This window comes from Cucurbita moschata, unplaced genomic scaffold, assembly GCF_002738365.1.
Source record: "Cucurbita moschata cultivar Rifu unplaced genomic scaffold, Cmos_1.0 Cmo_Scf00013, whole genome shotgun sequence".
Taxonomy (NCBI): Eukaryota; Viridiplantae; Streptophyta; class Magnoliopsida; order Cucurbitales; family Cucurbitaceae; genus Cucurbita; species Cucurbita moschata.
The window spans coordinates 2,985,902-2,987,546 of record NW_019268529.1 but is presented as its reverse complement, the minus strand read 5'-3'; the positions used below and the strand labels follow the sequence as shown (position 1 = coordinate 2,987,546).

General features: G+C 31.0%; 1 protein-coding gene across 10 annotated transcripts in view; it reads left to right on the top strand.

Annotated features, from left to right (window-relative positions):
- The first annotated feature begins 775 nt into the window (after positions 1-775).
- Positions 776-1,645, top strand: part of LOC111451043 — a 15,843-nt gene continuing 14,973 nt past the window's right edge. For 3 of the 10 annotated variants that reach the window (XR_002711917.1, XM_023091280.1, XM_023091290.1), the window contains exons 1-2: positions 776-905; positions 1,122-1,253. Coding sequence is in view for 8 of the 10 variants with exons in the window: in XM_023091280.1 (XP_022947048.1) it covers positions 888-905; positions 1,122-1,253 (150 nt within the window). In the remaining 2 variants the exon portion in view is untranslated. Of the gene's footprint in view, positions 1,013-1,121; positions 1,254-1,645 lie in introns of those variants that run through there. The other 7 variants (XM_023091281.1, XM_023091285.1, XM_023091283.1 and 4 more) reach the window with 7 other exon arrangements.

Here is a 1,645-nt window from a genome sequence, read left to right as displayed (position 1 = left end):
ACAAAACGGGAAGATATGTGCTTCCATCGAAACAACACGTGTCGTTCTCCCATTGATCGAAAGCACACAAAAAAACCTCCGTTTTTATCTTTAAATTAAAAAATAAAATAATAAAAAAAAGTATCGGTATCAACGGTCCAAAAATGTGAGCCAACCCGGGGGCCCACGGGCTCATGGTAGCCCAATGCTCTCTTAAACGAAATCCACATGCCTGTCACGTGCCATTATTTCCAACCTACTTCACACGCGTTTATTCCTCGCACGTGTACTCCATTTTAAATAATATTTTGCTAATTAATAATTTATCTAAGGAAAAAAATGATTAAAATGATTATTATTATTATTATTTTTTATAATTTACTTAGAAATGCTTTATTATCTTGAAATTAGTATTAATTTAATTTAATCTTAATGTTTTTTTCAAATAAATTTAATAAGTATTAATTCTTTTAATGCAATAATAATTTTCTAAAAATTACTAATCGATTTCTAAAGTGATAGAAAATTAAATTAGTTTCATTTAATTGAATAATCTCAATTTATTATTAATTTCTTTTAGAAAAAATTGCTTTATATTTATTATTTATTGTCTAATAATTTTTTAAAATATATTTTTGATATGGAATTATAAATTTTAAGTTAATATTTAAAAATAAATAAATAAATATTTTATTTTTAGTGAAAATAAAAAATTGAATAAATAACATTGATTTATTAATAAATGCGAAGAATATATAATGGCCTTTAAATAAAAATTGAATGCGTTTCCCATTTACTCATTTTCTCGGGAAAATGTAGGAGAGAAAATTCGGGAAAGAAGATAGAGAGAGAAAGAAAGAAAGAAAGGGGGAACAGTTCGATTGGATTTTCACGAATTTTATAGCTGAATGAGAGGAGGAAAATTAGTGAGATAATTACATTTCATTTTAATCTTCTTTGGTTTTACTATTAGTTACCAGATCCTCAACCTGCTCTTTCTCGTCTGGAGGTGTTTGTTTATCTGTGTGTAATTGTACGATTACCATTTATATTCTGTATAATTTTACATAAATCTACTCTACAATTTCTTCGATTACCACTCGAGGAGGACACTGGGTTGTTTGGCTGTGTTTGGTGATTAGGATTCTTATCATCAGTTGCTACCGATCGTGTTGGTCATGGCGGCCAAGAGGAAGGAACGGGCTTTCGACGTGCTATACGATGATGTGGAGCCGGTTTTTGAGTCGGAGGCATGCAATCGTTTTCAATTTTGGGTTCTCTTTTTGGTTTTTGATTTGGGTTGTTTTGATTCTTGTTCTTTTTGGGAGTTTCATTGGATTTTTGTTTGGTCTTTTTTGGGTTTGGAATGGATTGGTTGCTTGCTTTCTTCAATTTCTGCGATAATAGTCTGTCTGGGTGCTATGGGATTGGCTTTTTTGTGTGTGTGCTTTAAGAATTAGGGTTCTTTTTGGCCAACTGAATGTTTCTCGTTTTCTTTTTCTGGGTTTGTACGTCTCTGTGTCTGCTGGATATTTTGCAGTTATTGTTGTATAATTCTTTTTGCTGCCGCTTTTAAGAGAGGTTATTGCTTGCTTTCACTGGTATCCCTGCAATAGTGTCGATTCCAGTTTCTTTGTGCGGTGGTTTTTTTTTTTTTTTTTTTTTT